A 21960-nucleotide genomic window follows, 5' to 3' on the forward strand; every position below is an offset into this window, starting at 1 on the left:
GAGGAATGGAGAGAAAAGAATTAAAGATACAAACAAATACCACAAAGGAAAACAGCCAAACACATTTACCACATAGGTAAGATTAAAGCAAATCCTTTCAAGTCGTTTTTTTAAAAGCTTGTACTGGAGCAGCCGAAATACATATACAATAAAAACACGCACTAAATCCAGCTCACTGATAAACATGCACGCACAAAGTAAACATAACACCCTTAAACAGCCACCAAATCTACAGTCATGGCCAAAAATATTGGCACCCCTGCATTTCTGTCAGATAGAAGTGGTGCGTTATCTGACAGAGATGTAGGAATGCATGACTGTAGCCCTTCAGTCAGCAAAATAGTTGATTATCATAAATAGAAAAATCATGCTTTTGTCCTAATATAATATTTGATGCACCACAAAAAATGTGTGTGCAGCTGAATGTGACAATTGTGGCCTTGCTCAAAATTAGTAAACAGCAAGTGAATGTACAAAGCTCAGCCATTCTAGGTAATAAAAGTGAAAGTTGTCTGTGCACACCTGTTTATCAATGCTTCTCTAGAAAAAAGAGGAATGTCTTAATTTCAGTTTGCCTTCAAAGTGCAAACATTTATTCTGGATACATTCCATTTACTGTGGTTCCAGTGGCAGCTGTAGGTGGCAAGTTTCTTTTCACAAAATTCAAGATTATTCACAAAGTAGGCTGGTTGTACCAGCATGACCACCATGCCACCAAATTTGTTCATAAAAAGGATTCATCAGGATTTTTTCTGCCTCTTATATGACAGATGGTGTCATCTTCTGGAACTGTAATTCACTTGCTGGCACAGTCATCAAATGTTTTAGGAGATGAGTTTGATTCGACAGCCATCGTCCTGCTGGTACCTTTTATTTAAAAAAAGCATCAGTCTTTTTAACCACCCATTTCCTCCAGTTAATACTTATTTAAACGTATTTCGCGAGTGACCTCCAGCAGCTGCTGGGCAATAGAGGGCACTATGGTGTTGCCTCTTCAAACGTGTTGTGTGTTGTTCTTTTTCACAAGTATTAAAGACCTTTTTAGTACAGTGAAACATTTTGTTTGCCTTTGGTTCCCCCCACTGTAAAGGGTTGGCACAGATCCATTTGCAAAGATTTTCTTCATCTGCCTCTTTTGACATTAGATGACAGTGCTACAGTGTTTCCTCCTCATAATCTGCTGCTGCACTTGTATTTAGAACAGGCAGACTTTCCTTCAAAGAGATATCATCCACCCGCTTGGGGCCACTGTCCTCGGGTTCTTCAGGTATGGATGGGTCCGAGTTACTGATCACATATCCTGGGAGGGCGGCATGCACCACTGATGGGCCTGTACTCCGACATGCACGGCTTGAAACAAGCGTTGTGGAGCGTGTGGAGGGCCCACCCCCAGCCAGATGGGACTGGCTGGTGTAACGGTAGCGACCGCAGACCACAGGGCTGTCCCTCTCAAATGCCAGGTTCCAGCGTGTCCACGTTTTCTTTATTTCTGTCTGGACCTGTGGGGATGGGACGGACAAAGGCTATAAACATCAAAACATAATTTAAAATGGTCATAAAGTGCTAAAATTATCTGGGGGTATTTTGTTGCATTTATCTGGATTATCCATATTTGATAGACATTTCATCAGTGTTAACTGGGAGCTGTAATTTAGGCAATTCAAAATACTGTAAGTGCCTCCCCCTTTGAGCATGTGCACAAACTGCGGCCATCACTGTGTGCATATTCACCAACCACTGTGTGCATACGTGTGCTACTGTTTTTGCAGGAGTTACCACTGCTGTCCAAAACAGTAGGGAATACTGCTGAAAAACTGCACTTCAAACTATATCATCATTATCATTTCAATGACTAATTGTGCCACAATTGCTGTCTATGTTAATAGTTCTGACTCAACATTATTTGCAAGGACCACTGACTGTATATAAATAGATGGACGATGTGTCACCATTTCCTGCCAAAATATCGTGACTATGGGAGCTGCCATCTTCCTATTTTAACACATTTTGCCTTCTGCACAGTAATGACCAGGGCTGGAACTTCAGTTGGCCAATCACAGCTGTCGATCATTTTTATCTAATCTGCTGAGATATTAAACAGCCTTACTTGAGTTCAGAATTCATAATCATGATCAGTTGTGACCATCTCACAGGAGAGATTGACTTTAAAGGTTTTTCATACCAAGCCTGCAGAGGACTGGCTTCTGGCATTATGCACTTTATTACTGGATTAAATCACAATACAAAGGCACTCGTTCCTCTGAGTTGCAGAGTAGAGTGCTAATTCTAAGTAGTGGCCGACACCATTTCACTAACACCACATGAGTCATTTGGTTTAATAATGACATTCTGCTTTATGTGGCTTTGATTATAAAGTTGTCTCTTTCATTTTGAATTGTTTGAGGCCACTCCCAAAAGTCATAAAGGATGAAAGCAGTCGTCTATAGGATATAGTTAGTATCACAAAAAGAGAAAGAGGATCGGCAACATGAACAGAGAGGACTGGCAGACATGGCAATTCTAACTGCCAATTGAGAGGGCTGAGCCAAAAGCATATGAGACATAAGGGGGAGAAAGAAAATGACTGACACCACAACAGCAATTTTCATCACATTTCATTTGAAAGGACAACAAAGACATGAATTGAAAGAGCTACAAGAATTTAACATATGTTGCAGTTTTACTTCAGTCAGACCCTCAATTATTTATTCACTGGAGTGAATAAACCCAAAACCAAACTAAAAACTGCTTTACTCAGTCATTTTCCAAACTTTGTCTTTTAGTTTTGCAGTGTGTTTTCAGTGTGACCATGCCTTTTGTAAAAAAAACAAACTATCCACTCACCTCTCCATTACAGTAGCAATAGATTATGGACACAAAGAAACCCTGAAAAGAAGACAATGACATACAATATAAGATGTGAGCTTAGATCACAGTGGGAGCCATTCTTATTCTTATCTGGCCATAATACCATCACTATCTTTACCAAATAAACTTGTTCCATGTCACCAGTTTTATCATAGTGCTTTTCTAATAAAAAAAAAAAATATTAAGCTCTTTGCCTGCTTCTGTCTTGGTCTGTTTCACTCCATGTTCCTGCACCCTGCTAAGATAAAAAGTCAAAGAGACTATCTTTGTGAAAGTAATGAATTATGGGAAGACAGCACAGTGTGTGTCTGTCTATGTGCGGTGTCCCCAGATAAACACAGTGTACTCTGAGAAGAAGAACAGGCCCCAAAAGCTCATTTCATTCCTTTTAGTCTATTTAGCAAACAGAAAAGCAGCAGCAGCACCTGTAACTTTTCTATTACAGTCCAATGCTCTTTGAAGACCCCAATCAGTCTCTTCATTTAAAATAAATTTGAAAACCAGATTTGAATAAGCTGGAGCTATAGTAGATTTAGAAAAACCTGTTGACACAATATTCAATCCAGTACCACAAGTATACTGTACTGCACAAACCAGTACTGACATGTTACTATTCCTCTGTGATAACAGTAATGTAGAGAGAATTTTATTGTATATTCATTTATTCAGTCTTTTTCTACCGCTTAGTCCCTGAACGGGGTCACGGGGGGTGGTTTGTACACCCTGGACAGGTCGCCAATCCATCGCAGTTTTATTGTATAATGTTGCACAGTTACTATTGTAACATAGAAGATATAGTGGGTGAAACACAAGGTACTGTATTTAGGGACCCAGTAGAGGATTTTAGCCAGTTCCTAGCAGGTTCCTAGCTCTGTGTGTGGCTCAGCACTTTTCCTGGCGTTAGTTCCATACAAGTTATACTCAGCTTCCTTTTTCTTATTTTTTGTAGCTTGGGCTTTTATTTAGAAATTGTCTCCATGGAATCACTAATGTTTTTTAAAGTATCATTTTGAGTTCCTGTGTTCAAATATGTGAGTGCGTTCATCATAATCTTTTCAAGATGGAATATATGGAACTCCTCTTTGCAGATGCTTGCTAAAAGACATTATATATTGCTGACTGAAGAACGGGGCTCTTTCTTTTGTCTTATTTGTAAATATTGGTGTGATGGTGTGAAAAAGGAGCATATAAATATGTGACTATGTAATGCAATGCAGTCACTATCTGCATCATGGCTACCATTATGTTTTACCCTACATCTTAATAGTTGTGTCATTTTAATAGTTTAATGAGGTTGTTTATTTCCACTTTGCCAAACATCAAATTTTAGTAATATTAAATACCAAAAGCACTCAATTACAAACAAGTGTGAAGTTATTATATAGATTTTACAGGATGCCCACTAGTTTCTGCTGTTGCTGAGACCAGACGAGCGGAATACCCTGGTGAGTGTGCTTCAGAGACGTTTTGGAGAACTTGACCTACAAGATGCCACACTACAACCAGGTGCCGGGAGATTCCCCCCACGTTTTGGGTTACGATGAGAGCCTGGGTCGGCGTGCCTACAGCTTAATGCCACCTGCCTTCCAGGGTGGGTTGGTAAGAAATCAGTTTATCCAGGCTCTCGTCCCTGACAAGTTTAAACTGCATGTGCAGCTGGCCCACCCCTGAACCATGAAGCACTGGAGCTCGCAGTGGAATGGGTGACTGCTGCCAGTGCACCGGGTCATGGTTGCTGTGTGGTGTGGCCAGCGAGAGAGCAGCGAGGAGAAGGTAACCTGCCAGGTCACTGCCAGAGCTAGCCAGCTCTGCATTGCCACAGTGGCTGGCGAGAGCGCACAGATGAAGGGGAAGAGAACGCATGACTGTTGCTGGCCGCACCATGAAGCATTGGTTTGGACTGGCCAACATTCATGATCTTCAGCCTTGGCCTGCTGCAAAGACTGTCGGATGTGGTGTACAGGGTTAGACTGCGTAAGTGGAATCAGGTGGTGCTTCACAGGCACAGACTCACACCATACCAGCCCATGGTTTCACCTGAGGGGGGAGAGTCAGACAATGGGAGCCAGCCACGAGCTGGCAGAATACCCCATAGTGCTTCTCTGGGCAGCGTGTATAGAGTTTGGGGTTGGCAGGGATCGTTCAGTGTGTGCCTGTGTTCTGTTGTTGCTGTGAAGGTGCCAGAGTGAGAAATAAAAGAGAAAAAGGCAACTTCTGTCTCCGGCTTCTTCCTCAAGCTAGCCTACATTACAATATGTTTGGTTTTCACACAAGTGTGAGTCCATTCTCATCAGGTACATGCCATGTTTTTGCATTTGTCTATGTTTGGTATATTGTGGCTTCAAATGCATCTGTGCATGCTGAAGTGGGTGGGTGTTGCAGCTGATGGTTTTTAGGCACATCAGGTGGTGCAGTGGAATATTGGTATTCATTTTGTCATGAAATTGGGCTGTTGTGTCTCTCATCACCATCACAAATGCATCCACACAGACTCCTTTTTTGGCTTTAGTTGGCAGAGGCGCACACACACACGGGCCTCTACAAAATCACAAAAACCCATTTGTGTGTTAAATTTGCCTCTTGCACTTTGATATGAATTATTTTAAGGTGTATCAAAGATAACATAGATGTCATTTAATTGTTTGAAGAATGAATTATTTTTTGGTTGATTAAATAACTGAAGTTGTCACATTTCAGCAAGAATTATGTTTTTTCCATCTGCAGTCTCTAATTTCAGGGCCTTGCTCTCCATTATTATTTATGGGCCACACAGTTTGGGTACATACTGTACATTAATGCACAGGGATCTAACAAGCACTGCACTTTTTGTGAATTCCACATACTAAACTGTTCCACAGTGGAGTCTCTAACCTGCTAAAAAGCTGCTTTACAGTCATCTCATTGAGTCTATTAATAGATTTTGTATTTACACAATGAATATAATTCAGTGAGCCTCATTCACCAACTGTTCTTAATATCTGGCAGCTTAGAGACTGATAATATAATTTAACTAACTGATGTGGTGGTCCTTCTGTTTAGCACCACACTTGCTAGATTGTTTGTCATATGCACTTATGAGCAATTTTATGTTCAGCCATCAAGGTCTGGTCATTACTGGGAAAGAGATAGTATAAATAAATAAATGAATAAGTAAAGAAAGAAAGATGAGAAGAGCCTTCAACCGTGACCAAATAGTGTAGCCAACTCCAGTATTGCTTGACTATAAATACTTAACATTGCATTTTCAGCATAATGAAGAAAGACCTATTTTTATGTTGTTAAAGAACATTGTGGGCTTTGTACAGTAATGAGTTCCCGTGGCTATCTCCATGTTTGATTGCCATGGTAGCTCCATAATTAATTTGTGTGACTGGGTTCTGTCAAGCAATATAATTTGTTCCATCAATTTTATTTTTCCATGAAATGGCTCGTTTCCTGATACATTCATTACACTGAAAACTATTAAAGGTCAAACTAACTGAATTAATTGATTACACTAGCTCATAAATTCTAAACCATTTTTTGCATGCCAAGGTCAAAACTAAACAATAGATAGAAGATGTAGTATTCACTTAGTTGTCATCTTTCTGTATAATGCAGTAGGTGTACCTAATAAACTGCCAACACTGACACACAGTACAGTTGTTTGAAATTAAACTTAAGCAGGAATTTTGATACTGAATGAATCCTATTATCAAGCTGCATCTGTAAATGATGAAGTGCTGTCTTCACCCTTACACTGACATTTACCTAGAGTAATTGATAGAACATTGTAATTAGTAAAACACAATCCATGAAAATGTGTGTGTGCACACCCTGGTATTACTCATATTACGAGTTGTAAACCTGTTTACACACTCACATTGTGGGGACCTGACGTCCTTATGGGGGCAAAAAGGAAGTTGCCAAAACATAAATCATTATGTTTTAGTTTCAAGCTTCAAAGATTTTTATTGTCAATTCCCTATATGTGCAGGACATACAGAAAATCCAAATACCGTTTGTCTCTCACCTAATATTGAATGCTATACCATCTAGGAATCTAAAACTGAATAAAACAAAATAAGAAAACTAAATGAAAGTAATTAGGATAAAACTAAACTGTACATCCTAATAGGCTATGACTCAAAACTATGTACAATAGTACAGTGACAGTAGTGCAAATAAGAACATTGTCAGGTGGTCAGCATCACCAGGAGCATTGGTGATGAGATGCATGATAGCTTATGAAATGTATATGGACAGTAGTGCAAATGACCAACAGCAGCAGATATGACGTAAAAAAAAAAAAGCAATATAACAAGAAGGGGTTTGGTGCAAACAGCAGAGGTAGTCTTTTTATGTTCTGTGGTGGGTCACAGTCCAAGGTCAGGGGGCAGAGGGGGGGAGGTAATGGACAGTGTTCAGCATCCTCACAGCCTGGTTGATGAAGCTGTTTGTAAGTCTGGTGGAGTGGGTGGTGGAGTGGGCCTGAAGACTCCGATACCTTCTCCCTGAAGGCAGGAGTCTGAAGTGGGAGTGTGCGGGGTGGGAGGTGTCATCAGCAATGCTGATGGCTCTGCGGGTGAAGCGGGTGTTAAAGATGTCCGTAAGGGAAGGCAGAGGGGCACCGATGATCTTGCTGGCTGTTTTCACTATGCGTTGCAGGGTCCTTCTGCAGGAGGCAGTACGGCCTCTGTACCACACAGTGATACAGCCACTGATGACGCTCTCAATGGTGCCCTGGTAGAAGGAGTGCATGATGGCTAGACATCCTGTCTCCACTAAACATTTCTAATACATAAAGTATCTAACCAATATCTATCTGACTAAAAATACCTAACAGTTCTTACACCACTGTACCAGTTGGCACACCTCACTCCTGTAGTTTGCCTCATCATTGTTGGTAATGAGGCCAGCTACAGTCGTGTCATCCGCAAACTTGACAATGTGGTTGGCGCTGTAAGTTGGCACACAGTCACGGGTCAGCAGTGTGAAGAGCAATGGGCTGAGCACACACCCCTGGGGAGCCCCTGTGCTCAGCATGATGGTCTTGGAGATGTTGCTGCCTCCACGCTTGCCCCACTTCTGCTTCTGTTCACATCGCTTTCGCCGCCGCCTCTCAGGGGTGGTGTAGCTGGTGTGTCCGGTGATGTAGTAATCCAGCGGAGAAGCCCCAGGCCCCGAAGTTCCTCTGTGACTTCCAAGTGATGGTCCAAGTTGAAATGTTTTGACTTATTCCCTATATCCATAAGGCAGTAGCGACTGTATTTTGAGAGCAACGTAGACATTGAACTACATGCACCAAAACATAAACACGACAAACACGAACACACACACCGGAAAACACATTTTTAGGCACACAACTCGGAGAGAGAGGGGCTGCTGCGTCCCTCACACCGCCATCTTAAACCATGAAGGGTGACTTGGGTTAAGATTAGGGTATGATTATCATTAGGCAAGTGCTGTAGTATGTATGTAAAGAGTTTAGAAAGTACCTGAAATGAATTGAAGAACAGCTCACAGTACATGCGGACCTCCCAGCTCGGCCCCTCAAATGCATGAGGCATACCGACAAAAATGATGTAATGGATGCCAAACACCAGCACTAACACTAGGGTGGACTTTGCCAGTTTCCTGTGGAGACACACATACACATATATAATGTATACAATGTGTGTGTGTGTGTGTGTGTGTGTGTGTGTGTGTGTGCACACACATAAGTTTTTTATATTTTTATATTTACATCATAACTGCTTTAGATTTTTAAGTAATAAAAGTAATACAATTATTACATTTATATATACAGTGCCTTGCAAAAGTATTCATACTCCTTGAACCTTTCCACATTTTGTTACATTACAACCACAAAAATAAATGTATTTTACACAAAGTATTGCATAATTGTGAAGTGGAGGGAAAATGATATGTGGTGAACAGTAAAAGTATTGACTCAGGGAGGATGAATACATATGCACGCCACACTTTTCAGATTTTTATTTGTAAAAAATCTTGAACACCACGTATCATTTTCCTTCCATCTCACAATTATGCGATACTTTGTGTTGATCTATCACATAAAACCCCAATAAAATACATTTAAGATTGTGGTTGTGACGTGACAAAATGTGGAAAAGTTCAAGGGGTATGAATACTTTTGTTAGGCACTGTATATTCACTGCAGTTCAAAAATTCGGGATCACCTACGTTTTCCCACTTATTAGTGTAATTCAACAGCCAAACACACTTGTGGCATTGTTTCTAGAACTGAAATTAAACATTGTTCAGACAGACAGCAGATATCCTGAAGGATTAAACCCTGAAAAGGTCTGACTTCCTTTGTTAATTGCCTTTTTGCAAATAATGCTGCAGAGACTGTCAACACTTGTCAGTATACAGATAGAATTTGTTGTTGCAAGTCATCAACAAAAGTTGGAACATTACCTGATACGTGAAAACGGCCTGATTTATATGAAATGTACACATTTTTAGTTTTTAATTTGTTGTACCTCTGGCATTTTACTTCTTAGCTTTGTACCATTTAAGGATATTCACTGGATGCAAACTGCTTAAATGTCAAAATTATATATATATATATATATATACTGCTCATTCCTGAATAGGGTCATGGAGCTAACCCTAGATGATATTGGGTGAGAGGGTACATTCTGGACAGGTCGCCAGTTTCTCACAGGGCTGACACATAGAGACACATACCCACACTCACTCCTTTGGGCAATTTACAGTCACCAGTCAACCTAAGCTACATGTCTTTGGATTGTGGGAGGAAACCGAAGTACCTGGAAAGAACCCACGCACGCACAGGGAGAACATGCAAACTCTACACAGAAAGACTCCGGGTCGAACCTGGCTGAAACACAAAATCTTCTTGCTGTAAGACGACAGCGCTAACCCCACTGTGCCGCCCTGTACATATGTATATATAAATATATATACACTGGTTGAGCATTCTGAGCACATGTGGAGACATATCCCTGGGTTAGTGACAGCTGCCTTTTTGCTGTTAATGTCACTCAGTACTCCCCGCTGTGTGAGACGGGGACTGGAGGAGCCCAGCGAGACGACAACCCACAGCTGGGGAAAGACCTACCCAATGTAGTGACAGTTGGGTGACAGCCTGATAGCAGAGACTTTCAGCCAGGCTCAAAGCTCTTATCATTTTTTTATTTGTGGGACTCATATTAGGTCATTTTTTTAGGTTCTGACATTGTTTCAGGTGACAAAATAACCGTGATTGGCCAGTCTATCCAAGTAATGCCAATATAGAAATTTGTTCCAACGTTTTCAGAGATGTGTGTGCTCATTATCTGACCAAGGTAGCTCTATTAGCAAGCAGCTACATCTCGTTCAGAGCACAGAAGTCTAGCAATTAATTGACAAGTGTTATAACTTAATTAAATCATGGCCAGAGTGATTAAAACACAACTTGTAATAAATTGTAGTTGTTGGTTTAATTTATAAGAGAGCTGCTGGAGATATAAGACTGCATTGTTCGTAACTACATTTGATCAGTCTCTTGGTCTTTGCAAGTTTTGGACATTTATTTCTCTCACCTGCTTCCTCTTTATTCTCTTTGTTGGCTTCTCTTATATTTTTGGACATATGAAATGGGCTGGATTTGGCTTACGTTTATCTACCAGCATAGCTTTCAGTTTACTGCACCTGATCACTATCATCTTTTTTGAACTAACAGTCTCCTCATCTACAAAAAAATAAAAAATAAAACCTGCCTTGATTGCAGCCTTTAAAATGGTTCTCTTCTTACATAATAAACTGTAATTATAATGTTTTTATGTGACACGATGTCAGAACCAGCAGGAGAGAATAACAGTGGTAATTGCAGATGTGAAAATGCTAGAACACATTATATCTGTGCTTGTGCATGTGCCTTTGTATTACTTACATCATGAGGACCGAAACCTCTTAACACACTCACACTGTGGGGACTCGGCCATCACTGAATTTCAGAGTGGCAACATGGTTTAGGGTTAGGATGAAGTTAGGTGTTAGGCAAGCAGTGGTTATGGTTAAGGTTAGGACAAGTTTACAGGAAATGAATGTAAGTCAATGTAAAGTCCCCACAAGGAATGAAAACACAGTGCATGTGTGTCAGTAAATGTCTTACATGTTGTGAGGCAACTCTGTCTCTGAGAAAAATGTTGTGATTGTGCTATTTAAATACAAATAAAAACCACTAATGACCTTCCAATTCAACAACCTTCTTTGAGGTAGGAAGCATTTACATTGTCACACATATAAAACTGGAAGAAAACACATTTCCCACATCGCAGTGGTAGTTTTGTTTAAAACATAACATTCACACTTACTGTTATGTGTGTCCTTTTTTAATATAGAATACTTCCATACCCATGTCTTGCTTCTAATGGGAAACTTTACTTTGTGTATTTTCCTTGCTGCCACAGGTTGAGGCCAGTTCTCCTAGAAAGCATTTTGTCACTTGCCTGTTGCAGCTGATAAAACTCAAATCTACCAAATGTGTCAGTCCACACTGACTCAGAGATATGCGTGTGAGATACACGTGAACCGTAGACCCCCCCCCACGTTTTTAAGCTTCAAATCTATTTCTTTTCTCTGGTGTGTTTAGCAATTTGAGGTCAAAATGAGTACTGAACTTGCACCATGCTCCCTAATCAGCATATGCATGGCCTCTGCTGCATCTCCCCTCCTACTTCAGCACAAGTTTATTCAATTGTGTCACACCAATGTGCAAAAAACAAAACAGATTTGCACCCAAGGAAAGATGCATAAAGACTGCGTTTGAAGCTACATCGGCTTTGCACTGCAGGACAATAGTACCATGCTCTGTTGGACTGTAGTGACTTATAGTATTGTGAGCTTTGTTAACAGTAAAATTTAAATATAGAGTGTATAGTATAGTATAGCCTTTGTTTTTTATGGTTGAAAAACAACTTGCGTTCCCACTGACTATTTATAAAAGCTCTTAGTCTATATTAAAACAAGAAATTGTATAAAATAGTGATTTGATTGCAGTTCAGTAACCCTGCCTACAGTGGATTCAAAAAATACTCGGACCCTTTCAAGTTTTTCACATTTTGTTGTTTCAGGCTCGTCTTAATTTTTTTTTTCCTCAGTCTACACCCAATACTCCATGATGACATTGTGAAAATAGTTTTTTTTTTTTTTGAGTGTTTGAAATAGCACATTTACATAAGTATTCAGACCTTTTGTTATGACACTTGCAATTGAGCTCTGGTACATCCGGCTCCTATCAGTGGGCGTTGAGATACTTCTACAGCTTGATTAGAGTCTACCTGTGCCTAATTTAATGCACTGGATATAATCAGAAGGGCACACGCCTGTCTATAGACTGTACGGGCTCACAGTTGATGGTGTATGTCAGAGTGAAAAGAAAGCCATGAGGTCAAGAGAACTGCCTGTAGACATGAAACAGGATTGTGTCCAGACAGATGAGAAGAAGGACAGAAAAATCTGAAAGTGTCCAAGAGCACAGTAGCCTCCATCATTCTCAAATGGAAGAGATTTAGAACCACCAGCAGTCTTCAGAGATCTGGCTGCCCAGCCAAACTGAGTAATCATGGATGAAAAGGTACCTATTCAGACAGGTAACCATGAACCCAAGGGTCACTATGAATGAGATCCAGAGTTCCTTTCTAGAGATGGGAGAACCTTACAGAAGGATGAACATCAGCACAGCACTCCACCAATCAGGCCTCTATGGTAGAATGGCCAGACGAACATCATTCCTCACTAAAAGATACATGAATTTGCCAAAAACCACCTGTAGGACTCACAGACCATGAGAAGGAAAATCCTCTGGGCCCAAGAGATCATTCCAGTATGTAGCTCTTTTTCTTTTCCTTTCTGAATGTCAGTGGATACTGCCAAATGCTGGTAGGGGGTTACTCCTGTCAAGCAGGCACAGAATGTAAGTGCTAGTCAGCCATTGGCTGCAGTCTGTGTGGTGTGTTCAAGTGTTACGCTTTCAATCCGATTGGCCCAAAAGCTGATGAAACACAGACTGAACTATTTGGCCACAATTCGCAACAGCATGTGTGGAGAAAAGCAGGCACTGACCATCACCTCATTAATACTATCCCTACAGTCCAACACAGTGGTGGCAGCATCAGGCTGTGGGGATGTTTTTCTGTGACTGAGACTGGGAGACTAGTCAGGATCAAGGGATGCAGAAAACTAGAGCAATTCTGAATGAAAACCTTATCCAGAGTGCTCAGGATCCCAGGCTGGGGTGAAGGTTTACATTTCAACAAGAGAACAACCTGAAGCATAGAGCTAAGAAAACACAGAATTTGTTAAGTACTGTGTGTAGAGATGAGTCTACAACATAACAAAATGTGGAAAATGTGAAAGGGTCTAAATACTTTCTGAATCCACTGTATATCAAGGCAAACTACAGTATTTCAAGCTTTTATAGGCATCTGGGTGTATTGAATGTTCAACAATACTGACATTGAAAATGAGCTATTGCAGAAAAAGACTGGAAAATTCTACAACTCACACTTTGTGTCACACTTCAACCTTGAACATACTGTAAGATAGATACATACAGATTAGATACAGTCAGCTCAGTACAAACCTGTACTGTTTCCTGGTGTCGTATCTCCCTGCATTTGTCTCTCGAATTTTAGTGGCCAACACTCTCACAATGTTCACGAATAAGATAAAGTTGAGCTGAAACAGAAGAAAAAAAGATGTAAAACCTTTCAGTTCTGCAGTAAATTAAAGTAGCCTCTCTTCTCATTACTGTAACTGAAGTATTAAAATAAGAAATGAAACCATTTAAATTGTGGTTTGCTTTTAGACCATGGAATGAAATGTCACCTCTCTGGTCTGTGTGAACCACCAAAATGATCAAATTGTTAAGACAGGCATGGCAGGGGGACCCAGTATACTCAGACACACACCAGGAGTAGAAAACAAAATGTTTATTGAACAAGGACAGGCAGAGCAGGTACTGGCTGGGAAGGCAAGGCAGAGGAAGAGCAGGTACTGGGAGACGAGGCGATATGGCTGCAGGGTGGCAGACGACTGGAGAGGTATGGCACGGAGAGACGAGGCAGGAGCTGGCTGGGTTGCAGGAGTGAAGGTGAGTCGCCATGCAGGTAAGCTTTTACTGTCCTTCACCATACATACTTGTACAGTAAACCAGAATGATGTATTCTAATGAAGTCATTAGATTTTACCTATAAATTACAATAAATAGACTAATACTCTTTATCAAACTTGAAATAAACCATCATCTCTACATTTGCTACATTTTATTCAGGTCTTTTTTTAAACAGAATAATGAAATAAACTGAAATAAACACTCCCTGCTGAAGTGACGCAAATCTGATTTGTTTCCTGCCGAGTGACTCATCTGACACTTTCATGCATGTGTAAACAAGCCAAATAACATTTTTCCAAGTCAGACTTTGGGCCACATCCATATGACCAGAGGCAGAACATGACTAAGTACAATTTTGAGGTATCTGTACTTTACTTGAGTATTTTCATTTTCTGCTACTTCATCTTTACTGCATTTCAGAAGAAAAATATGGTACTTTGTACTCATTATAAGTATTTGATAAGTTTAGTTACTAGTTATTTATCAGAGGGAGATTAATTTAAGAAAATATGGTATAATCATAAGACTTTATTGATCTTTGTTGGGATATTCACAAGCTATACGGCACTGTGAAAAGTACTTCAGAGGTGTTCCTAATATTCTGAATTCTGACCCTCTCATGTCAATGGGCGGGACAAAAAATATACAGACACCTCTGAATATAATGTAGTCCAGTACAACACCATATGGCAATATATTCAAGTTTCAATCAATATTTTCATTACATTTATTTCCTGAATGGCTTGCCATAATATTAACACCACCTTAACAATATATATATATATAATATATACACACACCTTGGATTGCGAGTATAATTTGCTTTGCCAACGTGCTCGTATATCAAAGCGAACTTCCCCATAAGAAATAATGGAAACTCAGATGAATGGTTCCACACACGCTTAGCCATATAAAAATTATTACAGTAATGCAAAATACAGTATAAAGTAAAAATAAAACAAATTAACCTGCACTTTACCTTTGAAAATAAACATGGCTGGCGTGAGGGAGACCGAGATAAGAGCTATCTGGTATCTGTTGGCTCACTAAAATCTTTTTCTTTTTGTGCTACTATAACAAGCAACCTGTCCAGTAGCACTTGCTTTTGCCTCCTTTTAAGGATTTGGCAGAAATGTGGAATTGCATTGTCGTTAAACAGATTTATTGTTCGTACTGCTACAGCCTTATTCAGGTGGTGCTTTTCCACAACATTTTGCACCATTTCCCACATTTTACACATCTCCCTTCACCTGCTGCTCATTATCCCTGCTTTTTGCTGGTTCATGTGATGTCATCACCACTTAACTTTGTCCTTGCCTGTCATCCTCTCCTGTGTATCCCTGCCTGTTTCTCTTTGCCTGTGTCCCTCCTGCTGTAGTACTGTACAGCAGGAGGGAGGGACAAACTCCTCACGGGTTTTTGACATGTATTTTCTTCTCCCTGCATTTTGTTCCTTTGTCTGGTTTTAGCCCTGTGTACCTTGTTTTTGGACCCTTTTCTTGGACACGTGTTCCCCTTTTCCTGGTGTGTGTATTGCGGTTTGCCTGTGTCTTTATCCAGCATCTACAGTTTCTCTGTTGGTCTTAGTTGTATTGTTGGTATGTTTATAGCTGTATCTGTATCTGTGCTTGCTTTGGTCTATTTCAGTTCCTGTCCATTTGTTATGGTGACTAAGTCATTCAAGCTCTACACTGAGCTCTTAGATCTTGTCTATTGTCTCTTCATGTGCCAGCATTAGTGTTTGTATTCTGTAACCCCTTACTATCTCAAGTGTCTGTCTTGTATTCTCTTGTGTAGTAGCGGTTTTTATGTCATGTAATCCTGAACCAGCCATCTCCTGTCAGAAGATTAACCTATTGTCCTGTAATTTAAGTCTGTTTATTTTTATTTATGTTTAGCAGCTAGCAGCTAAACATAGCTGAAAACAAATGAGTTTGAAGAAATAAATTGAACCTACAAATTAGCATATGGTCTTCTTTCTGCAGGTTTAAACACTCACTGTCTTCAGGAGATAATCACTTTTAGTCAGCACTTCATTAATCCTGACAAAGCAAAGCAAAGCCATCTCTGATTAGAATCTGCAGGAATCACCACATGGTAGCAGCTTCACTAATGCTACAGAGAGGTAAATGACAAGTCAAAATAGCTTTTTCAGCAAAAGGTTATTAATATAGAAATTTGAAAAAGTGGTCCTCACAGCAAGACACTGCATGAACACACACTCTCAAATCTTCCCTTTCCTTATTTGTGTTTTATAGCAGGGTTCAGCTAAGAATTCTCAGCCTGTAGCTTTCACCAGTTTAGAGGATAAGAGTGGGAGAGAGACTGATTACTCATGATTTGCACTGACAAAAGATACTGCTTCTTATGCCATACAGCCCATTTGAATTTCCATTAGAGGAAGCTAGATGAGTGAAAAAGCCTTTTCTACCTATGTATCATTGCAGTACGTGTACGTGTACAATATCCATTTTCAAATTCCTGTAGTGTACATGTGTGCATGCTAAAAGGAAAACAACTGTCACTTTTTTTTATTACAACACAGAACAGCATGGTAACAAAACATGGAACATGGATGCAGGACATTTACAGAAAAGTCTAACTCCAATTTTGTTATAATTTGTCCTCCCTGCTCATCTCAGTTCCTTTGTTAGTGCATCTCCACACTTCTTATCTGTGCTGTTCCTAACCCATAACCTGGAGATGATTAAAACAGCCACATTCAACCAGTTCTAAGGTTACTTTCTGTCTCAGGGTTCTTTGTGCTCTTTCCTTATTTTAGCTAGGTTGCCCTGGTGTGGTACACGTGTTTATTGTTCAGTAATTGGCTCTCTCAAACACACACAGCTTGCCAACACATCTTGTTTTAGTTGTGAGATTTGAAGAAAATGCTTTTTGTCCTACAGTATTTACGCAGGCAAATGTGACCAATGGCTGGTGGTAAACTACTAGAAAACTTTAGATATTCTTAACAGGGCAGTGTCATATATGAGCTTATAAACTGAATGAACACTTCTACTGTTTGTATTGCGGTGGATGTAGGTTGTGACTACACAGATCACCCTTGCAGTGTGAAGGTCTGGGTGGTAGATGGGTGTGTAACACATCTGACTTTCATGGTGGAAACTGGTATGTCAAACTGAGATTTCATTTATTTTAAAACCTCTTTCTCACATTGGCCATAAAACAGCATGCTTCACTTGCACTTAATTTCACTCCCATGTGCAGCTGTAACCTTGCACCCTGAAAGTGTGCTGTGGCTGAACAAGACACTGACAAAGGACTGCAGCTGCTGTTGAAGTGCTTCCTCCACTGGGTAAATTATTTACACTCACCAGCTGGGCTGAGAATCTCTATGTTGATTCCAATACACTACCTGAGATTTGGCATCAAAAATACTTTAATGCTTTATTTTGGGGTTTATGATCAAAATATTCTAGAACAAGGCCAAGAATCTGAACATTTTAATTTCTAACTTCTGATACTTGACACTTGTGGACTTGAGATTGCTTCTGTGGCAATTAAAATAACAAACTGGGTCACAGTTAAAGTATAATCAGGTCATACATCTGTGTATCACTTATAATTGTTTTAAAAATCTCTAATTTTAGCAGTAATACAGTGATGGAGAGGACCTCGGTATGTATATGGAAGGAAGAAAATGAATGAATGGCAAAAATCTTTTGGCCTGTTAAGTTGGTACATGTAAATATTTCTGTGAACCACAAGGAACTGTTATTAGGTGAGTCCCAATTCCCTTTTTTAATAGTTTTGCTCTACCTATAAGTCATTCTGGTCCACCATCTTAAACAGCAGAATCAAATGTGAAACTGAATTATGCCTGTGGGAGGAGGAGGAAGGAAAAAACACCAATATAGCAGAAGAAGACTATGTTCAGGTGAGAGAAGGAGAGAGACATGGCAACATGTTAGTCCAGTTAGCAGTTCTTGTCAAGCAAACAGAAACCATAAGATAAGTTACTGTAATGATGACCACCAAAAACAAACACTGGACTAACATAAACAAATTGAGAAACTATACACATTTCACATTTCCATATAAAGTGTATTTTTTATTTTGAGAATTTCAGTAGCAGCTCCTCTTGATAAAACCTGAATAAAATTCAGTGGCATGCAGAAGCATTTTTGTTGATCCTCATATATCTAATCTGTTAAAGACTTTGCCCTCTTCGCATTAAAAATTGTATTATTGTGGACATTTACATACTGTATGTAATAAATATGAAAATGCAGAACAAAAAAAAAACTAGACAAAGGCTGTGAGACTGGATTGTTTTTTGATACCACTGAGCTTGGATTTAAGTTGTCTCGCCTGTTTTATCCAGTTACTCCTGCCCTTTCCTTGTATTTGCTAGGAATTACTACTACTACTACTAGATACACAACCACTCCTGGGGGAAACTTAGTCACCAATCAACCTAAGCTGCATGTCTTTGGACTGTGGGAGGAAGCCGGAGTACCCGGAGAGAACCCACGCAGGCACAGGGAGAACATGCAAACTCCACACAGAAAGGCTCGAACCTGGAAGCTTCTTGCTGTGAGGTGACAGCGCTAACCACTGCACCACTGTGCCACCCTTGTCTTTGCTTGAAATTAAACCTGAAAATAAATTTAGGTAAAAAGTACTTTTTGCAACATCACTAATTTTCCATCTTACAAAATGGGAGCATTGCATTGTGGGATTGTTAGTGTACATGCCATGTACATTCATTTTCTACTGCTTAATCCCTGAGCGGGGTCGGGGGGGGGGGAGCCAATCCCGGCCGGTTCGGGCGAAGGCAGGGTACACCCTGGACAGGTCGCCAATCCATCGCAGGGCTAACACATAGAGAAACAACCACACACATGCACTCCTATGGGCAATTTAGAGACACCAATCAACCTAAGCTGCATGTCTTTGGACTGTGGGAGGAAGCCGGAGTACCCGGAGAGAACCCACGCAGGCACAGGGAGAACATGCAAACTCCACACAGAAAGGTCCCAGGTGGGGCCCAAACCCGGAACCTTCGCGCTGTGAGGCAACGGCGCTAACCACTGTGCCACCGTGCTGCCCATGCCATGTACAGTACTTTTTATTTTCTATTGTGGAGTTTTTCAGTGCACTATAGAGTGGATAGATTTACATACTCATCATTCAGACACCACAGCAACATGGTGAACGCACTACAAAGTGAGCAGGGAGTGAATACGGACACGGCTGCTGTGTACATGCCATGTACACTACTTTCTAATAATCCCACAATGCAATGCTCCACGGTTTATCAAATGGACAATTATTGTCGCGTGGTCCTACAGCTGTTAGTGATGACGCAAAATGCCAACGTGTAGTGAGTGTCCGAAGTTTCAATTGACTGTTCACTGAGCTAACTGTTGGTGTACATCATATAGGAGGTGATTTTGGACATAACCTGTGTCATAAATGTTCGTCCGGACTTTTCAATTATTCATCCTAGAATTAGTAGAGCTTTTCCAAGTAAGGGCAGCGACACATCAAGCTCCCAAAAGTCTTTTGTTGTATTCTCTGTTGTAACGCTCTGTCCATGTGTGGTCCCATATAATGTGGAAAGTGCTTATGTGCACTTTTCATAGAAGTAAATGAGCCCATTTCTGCATATGTCCACTGCCATGTCTTCTGATGCAACTGATATTTCACAGTCATCAGCTTTGATGATGACATGGTCATTGAACAAATATGAATAATAATGTCCCTTCGTTGCATCAGGGCCTAAGTGACAAATGACAGAGGACAGTCTGTATCTTTGTGTTTTGTTTTCCTCCACTGGAATGTCTATAAATTTGGACGGACTCACAGGCTCCTTGATTACCGACCCATTGCAGCATGTTCGATTCAGATACAAGGTTAAAATGTCAGGGCAGACCCAAACTGGGTTTCTGTCTGCTATGGAAGCACATGCATGGCATTGTCCTGTGTTTTCTCTTTGGTTGATAGCATGTGTGAAGAGAGAGGAAATGGTGTCATTTTCAAATGATGGTGGTAAAAGATAAACATCCTCTATATTTAAAAGGCTAGGTTCAGTTTGTCCACATTGTTTGCACCTGCTTGCTTCATTCACCTGGAAAGTCGTTTGTACTCCACAATGCTTGAGCCAGGACAGGAAAGGTATTACCAAATCCAATGAGCAGTTGTGCTGTGCCAGATCCAGTGACGGTACTCTATTGTTCAGGTCTGTCAAAACGTTATAGATTTCTCCTGAAGTGAAAGTCCTCCCTGGGTTTTTTAGGGCTGTCAAAAAGAGCTGTGCAAATGCTGGTGATTCTGATAGCTGTAGCTCCGGTGACTCAGGGGATAGGTGAGTTAATTTCTCCTGCACACTCTTTAGGTTCAGTACAGCCTGTAGTGAGGCGTTCATCCAGCAGTTATTAAATACATTTGAAAACTTGCAGATGGATTTACACAGGCTGTTGGGTGAATTTGTGTCTGGTGTTAGGTAACGGTCAAAGAGTCCCCTAACAGTTTTAGTGACTAAAGTGCCCACAAGGAAACCTAAGCTTAAGATTGGCATGTTGCGTTTTACAAATTGCCTGGATCTGAAAATATAATGTTCTTTCTGTAAAATTGTAAAGATTAAAAAATGCTTTTAAAGTTCAACAACAGTTAGATCCGCCTACACACGTGGCCAGATTCTCCTTAAATGTATGTAGAGTGTGGAAAGCAACGACTCCTTTTAGTTCTGACATCACTATGGCCTTTGATGTCACATGATTCTGTTGCCATGGTTACAAACTCTTCTATCAAACATAGGGGGAAGGGCTATATACTGTTGTAGTAATCTGATTATTCACAGAATCAGAGTATTGTTTTCTTTTGTTTACCAGAGCGTATTTTGTCTTTACGGTGATGCAGTAAGGTATTTGTTCTCATCACATGATAAATCATTAGGCAATTTCATCGTTTATTATAAATGGGTTGAAATATGCAGTTGCACAGTGTTATAATCGTTTTTTATTGTTCGTATCTCATGTTCTATTATTTTGCAATGCAGTGTACTACAAAAGAAGACAACCGAAAAAAGGAGAATAAGAAGAGAGAAGACGCGCGGAGCGGGCGAAGGAGAACTGGACAAGTCACGGCAATGGCCGTATAAGGTGTGTGTCAACTAAAGATTCAAGACAGAGAAAAGGCGTTTATAATCTGTCTTCAACAAGCCTGGACAACTGTTCCCTGCTCCAGTCAATCACGGAAGAGTTTGTGAACAACCTGTGCTGCGAGTGAGTGAGTTGAACTGTGTTCTCAAAAAGACGAAACTGAGAAAACTAAGCTAAGCTAATGCTAAAGCTAGCTCCATCATGTCTCTGCTAATTACCTTGTTGAGAGTCACAAGGAAGCACACGGTGTTGCCACTGGAGATTCAGAACTCACCTGCGTGGGGAGACGACAGCGCAGTAGGATTCCATGTGCAGACGTCCTGTGTCCCTTGGATGGTAGGAACGAGGATTATTTCTTTCAGACTGGTATGACTGTTAAAATGGTTTCGAGTGGACATAAGCTCCAACGCAAGCTTGCATAAAACTTTAAGAGTGCACTCGGGTTGATTTTGTGGTTAAAACATCATTTCAAGGGTTTAAAATATTATTTCATATTTGAACTGGGTAAATTTGTGGTATATGTTTGTTTAATTAATACACAACCTTGAACTGTGTTTAGTGTGTGTGTTTATTGTTTCTACACTGTGAAACAGTCCCTGGAAAAATTGTCCATAAGTTACAAGTAACAAAGTACATGCATATTCTGAGTTATTTGAAGTAATATCATTTCTGGGAAATCTCCAATTGATGTTTTAAAGGTGAGGATCATACTGAACCCTAGACAAAGTTTCTTACATTGGAATGTCTCTTTTGCCAATTTGTTTTTTTGAGTTTAGAGGGGTATGCACTAAGTAGCTATTCCCTTACTATAACGAGCCGGGTGGCAAAAGGGTTACA

At 40.3% G+C, this 21960-nt stretch overlaps 1 protein-coding gene across 1 annotated transcript in view; it reads right to left on the reverse strand.

The window, feature by feature from the left end:
* Nucleotides 1-21960, reverse strand: part of pth2ra (parathyroid hormone 2 receptor a) — a 50546-nt gene continuing 28586 nt past the window's right edge. Inside the window, exons 10-13 of the mRNA XM_020614911.1 lie at nt 13466-13560; nt 8346-8484; nt 2845-2886; nt 1-1499 (exon numbers count right to left, since the gene is read on the reverse strand). Coding sequence (XP_020470567.1) covers nt 1155-1499; nt 2845-2886; nt 8346-8484; nt 13466-13560 — 621 coding nt within the window. The 3' untranslated portion in view covers nt 1-1154. The remainder of the gene's footprint in view (nt 1500-2844; nt 2887-8345; nt 8485-13465; nt 13561-21960) is intronic.

This window comes from Monopterus albus, unplaced genomic scaffold (assembly GCF_001952655.1).
Source record: "Monopterus albus unplaced genomic scaffold, M_albus_1.0 scaffold153.1, whole genome shotgun sequence".
Taxonomy (NCBI): domain Eukaryota; kingdom Metazoa; phylum Chordata; class Actinopteri; order Synbranchiformes; family Synbranchidae; genus Monopterus; species Monopterus albus.